The 5,201-nt window shown below is 43.2% G+C and overlaps 1 protein-coding gene across 1 annotated transcript; it reads right to left on the reverse strand.

Annotated features, from left to right (window-relative positions):
* Nucleotides 1-3,190: 3,190 nt before the first annotated feature.
* On the reverse strand, nt 3,191-4,123 carry Or6d15 (olfactory receptor family 6 subfamily D member 15). Its single transcript, NM_001000899.1, is given in 1 exon segment — nt 3,191-4,123. A coding segment is annotated over 1 exon segment (933 nt).
* Nucleotides 4,124-5,201: the final 1,078 nt, after the last annotated feature.

Below are 5,201 nucleotides of genomic sequence, written 5' to 3' on the forward strand. Positions count from 1 at the left end.
GAATTTGTTAAGTTTTTGTTGTTTCCCAGGATACAATCTGTTTTAAATATTCTTCTTCGGGCATCAGAGTGAATATATTTTCTTTGGTTTTGGAATAGCATATCCAGTAGTTCCCATTTGATGCACAATCATTTATTTCTGATGTTTCTTCCCCCCCCCCCCCCCCAGATAACCTATCTACGCGATAAAGTAGCATTGGACTTTACCTGCATCTTTAAGTCTCATAGTGTGCTTTTTATGACATTGAGTGTACTGGAGTTTGGTGCATGTATGTTAGTGTTTGGAATTATAAAGTCTGCTTGGTTGTTTCTTTGTTTAGAATAAAGTGTCCTTTATCTCTTCTGACTAGTTTTAGTCTGAAGTCTATTTTATCAGATATTAGGATATCTACAAGTACTCGATTGCAGGTTCCAGTCCCACGCTATCAATTTAAGGTGGAGCCTGTCATTAAAGCAAACAGAAAGCTGGATTTTGTTTCTGTCCATGGAGTTAGTGTGTGTCTCTGATGGGTGAGTTCAGGTTATTTACATTTAAAGTTTTTGAAGGGTGTGTGATGAATGCATTATTTGATTCCTGATCATGTTCTTAGGAATTATTGCTTTGTTTCTTTGCTTTGTGTGGTGTCTTCTTAGCCCTCCCTTCAGTCTGAAAGGTTGCTTTCAATATTCTCTGTAGGGCTGGTTTGATGGCCATGCATTCTTTTGGCCTGTTTGTATTATGGAAAGGTTTTCCTTTGCCTTCGAATAAGGCAGATAGCTTTGCTGGGTAAAGTAATCTAGGTTGGCTGTGATGGCTATTCCTGGTTGTCAACTTGATTACATGTGGAATGAACTACAATTCAGAAATGGACGGCACACCTATGATCCAGATCTTGATACTGGAAGATACAGGCTTCTGACCTGGATCTTGATATAGAGATCTTGAGGCATAGTGGCCATGAAAGCTTAAGCCCACAAAAGGTAAAAATACACCTTTAATCCCAGGAGATTAGGACAAGCAGAACTCTGAGTTCAAGACCAGACTGGGACAAAGCAAGTTCCAGATCCGCGTGGTGGTCCACACCTTTAATCTGAGTCACATCTTCTGCTGGAGGCTACATAAGGACACTGGAAGAAGATTCACTCTTCTTCCCTGATTGGACTTACTTGCCAGCACATCTGTTAGAACCTACCTCTTCAGGACTCCAGCTTGTACAGAAGACCAGATGAAACACCCTCCCTTGTGGACTGAGCAACTTTAATTTTGTGTCCTTTATGTGTGACCTTGATATCTTTGGTGGAGTTTGTGATTGATTGTTCTGTTAAACTCTGTTTTCTGTGGTTCATCTAGGTAATTCTCATCAGAGAGTATTCTTATAGCACTAGGAGGTTTCAGGTGGGACACCCAGTCTTGTCCTTTCATGTTCTTGTTGTTGTTGTTGTTGTTGTTGTTGTTGTTGTTGTTATTGTTGTTGTTTGTGATGTGAACTTCATTCATCGGACATGTGTCTGAGGTGAGGATCTAGCCTGCCTCAGGTTGGGCAGGGGCCCATGTACAACTATTACAGACGCTGTTAGATTGTGTCTAGGCCTGCCAGCATGGAGATGGGACATGGGTAGTCTAGGGTCAGGGGCCGTCAACTGGAAGCACTGGTGGGTGTGTAAGCTGAATTTCCAGAACTGGGCCTGGGACTGTTGGGATGGCAGAAGCAGTCATGGTTCTGAGACTCACCAGGCAAAGCCATACAGGGTTCATATGTTCAGAGCTAGGTCTGGGAATATGAACATGTACTAATTTGGAGGGGATACATAAGGCAGAGGCAGTGCAGAAACTGTGCACCTGGAGTTGGTGTGTTTGGGCTGTGCCTGTGAAATTGCAGCGAAATATGTACTTTGAATTAAGACATTGAGGGCCAACCATGAACCTAAAGGAATTTCATAAAATTTTATTTGTGGCTGTATAATGATTTTGTTCACATAAGCTAAAGGAAAGAGGCAAGCACAACACCCCAATTCTGTTATCACCAGACTCAGTGTCTAAAGCAAAGGAATAAGGGCTACAATCCAAGCCTGCCACATAGAGAGACCTCGTTTCAGAACAAACACACAGTAATGAGCCATAGTCATTTCAGAGGCATTTCTTCTGAGGACAAGACAGACACATTATATCATGGAAGTTAGGATTTAAAAAATGCAAGGTTAAAATCTAAGCAACAGAAGCATTGGCTTTAAAGTAGGTTATCAATTAGCATGACCTCTCTCAGCCTACTATGTACACGGTACTTGGTAACAGGTTCAGAATAGAAATCAATCATATGTAACCTTGACTCCTAGAGACTGGCATGCAATTGCAAAGTTTAGAACAGCAAGACTTTGCACATCTTTAGGACAGTAACCATTTTAGAGGATGACCTGAGACCCTAAATAGTAGAGGCATTCATAGACAGGTGAGCCAAGTGACAGGAAGAGAAATGGAGGAGATGCCCACCATGACATCCATGTTACAAGGTAAAAGGATTCTGTGGTCATGCGTCCTTCAACTACTCACGGGGGGAACATGGACGAAGCATCGCTGATGTCCTCTAATATTTTCAAAGCTTCAGTTCAAATAAAACCACTAATTGTTTTAAATACTTTATCACCACTGGTAAATAATTATTATTTCTGCTAAAGTGAGTTTATGCATGGAAGAGAGCACAGTTAAACTAGGACAGTTCGATTCATTTCAGAAATCTCAAGTGTACAATTCTTACCATTTGGATAAAAAAGTTCAATAGATTTTGCAATTAAAATCTGTTGCCAGGCTGTGTGTTGATACCTCTTGTACCAGTATTGGGGAGGGAGAGGCAGGCAGATCATGATGAGTTCTAGGCCAGCCTGTTCTACAGAGTGAGTTCATTACGATGAGGGCTATTCGGCGAAACTCTATCTTGAAAAGCCAAAACAAACAAAATAAAATTGATTGCCAAAAATATGTGGAACAGGCACACAAACACACACACACACACACACACACACACACACACACACACACACACACGCATACACACTGCATTAAAATGTATTTTACAAGGTGACAAACACCTGCATTTTGTGGAGCTATTTATATGGAAGGTTTGTGAACTCTGTGACTCTCAAGGGCCGAGGCATCGATTAAAATGGAGAAGACATAGTTTCTGATGTTCTCCACTCCAAGAACAAGTGAAACCCTCCTACCCTGATAATTTTATTCTAGACAGTCTCTCCCTCAGAGCCTGGTGGACCTGCTTATTGCGCAGGGTGTAGATGACAGGATTCAGAAGCGGTGTGAATACCGTGTTTACGAGAGCAGCCTCTCTGTTGGATTCAAGCCTGCTGGTTTGCCTTGGTTTCACATATATAAATACACAGCTGCCGTACATCAGAGAGAGGACCATGAGGTGGGATGAGCAGGTGGAGAAAGCTTTCTGTCTCTCCTTGGCGGATGGGAGACGCACTATTGTGATTACTATGTTGCTGTATGCGATGGTGGTTATGATGAGAGACGAGAGAAGGATAATCAAAGCAAGGGCAAATGTCAGAGCTTCAGCAGATCTGGTGTCAGAACAGGAGAGGTGGATCAGAGGGCTGAGGTCACAGAAGAAGTGTGGGATGAGGCGGGGGCCGCAGAAGGATAACTGAGAAACCTTCACTACTAGCCACGTGATCAGGGTGAAGGTCACAGCAAGGCTGGCCATGATGAGGAGGATGCAGGTCCTCAGGTCCATGATGGTGGGATAATGCAGAGGCTTGCAAATAGCTACACACCTGTCCACTGACATCACAGCTATAAGAAGAAAACCAAATGCCCCGATAAATAGAGTGACGAAGGCTTGCATGAAACAGGCGACAAAGGAAATTGTTTGTTTCCCTAAAAGAAAGATAGCCAACAATTTGGGAATAACTGCACTCGTAAAACAAGACTCCGCGAAGGAGAAAACACCGAGGAAAATGTACATGGGGCTTTTCAGATGGGCACTGGTGCAGACAATGGAGACAATGACGACATTTCCGGTGATGGAGGTCAGGTATGCCAGCAGGTTCAGTGAGAAGAGAAGCCTGCCCAGGTGCTGGACAGCAGGAAATCCCTCCAGGATAAATTCCTGGACAGTTGTCCCGTTTCTCATCCCTGCTGTGTAAGACGACTTACGGTAAAGAGATCACGGAGAGCAGAGGTGTTCTCACAGTGCACACAACCAGGTCATTCAGTTCAAGGTGTGGTGAAGACAAAATATAACGTCGCATGCTATTCGTTTTACTTTTGACATGAGCTGGTGTGTTTCTTCCACCCCTGTTTCACCAGAAGAGATCAAAACCTTCAGAGTCTCAGAGATATTAAAGCCTGTATTATAACTGGGCCTCACTGGAATCCAAAATTCCTACTGCTTCTCAATATTATGACAATGTATCTTTAATTTGTCCTATTTATACTTACTTAATGTTACTATAACTGTGGGGGGTAATGTATGTGGGTGTAAGAGGATGATTTGCAGGAGTCAGTTTCTTCTTGCATCCTCTGGGTCCTGGAGATCAAATTTGTGGCCTCAGGCTTGGTGGTAAGGACCTCAATTTGCTGAAGTAATATTCTTGTAGGAGAAAATGTCCAACTGACAGTCTCCAAACCTATGTGAGAACTTCACTCCATTGACACTGCACTCTCATTCTTCACGTGGTCATAATGACATATGGGGCACCTAAGGGCAGAGTAGCTCTTAGATCTGTTTCAAAATGGCCACATAACATAAAGGCTCTGAGATGGCCATCACAAAGGACCTTACCAGTACAGGGTAAACCAATGACATAAGCTTGTTCTTCTGGGCTCTATCTTAGGACATAAGAAGATACTGATGGCAGTTCTCACAGCATAAACCAACTAGGAAGAATGATCCAGACACACTACACTAGCCCCTTAACTCATTGCAACTTTATCATTCAGTCTTCCCTCTCATCTGAGGGTCCAGTTGCTGGCAGCAGGCTGGAATATGTGTCTGTCCCACACTGTCATGGCCAAGATCTGCATGCACTGAGTACCTCACTCTCCTTCATGCTTCAGGACCTGCAGAGCAGCCTAAGAAGCATTCCAGCATGCTGCTCACCTCTCTGCTGTGCATCTGGCCTTTCTTCCACATGGCTTTCTCCTTTGTAATCCCACAGAACGTAGTGCAGAAACCATCTCTGTTGGATTATATCGAGAATGAAAGTCTC

Source organism: Rattus norvegicus, chromosome 4 (genome assembly GCF_021556685.1).
Source record: "Rattus norvegicus strain SHRSP/BbbUtx chromosome 4, alternate assembly SHRSP_T2T, whole genome shotgun sequence".
Lineage (NCBI taxonomy): Eukaryota > Metazoa > Chordata > Mammalia > Rodentia > Muridae > Rattus > Rattus norvegicus.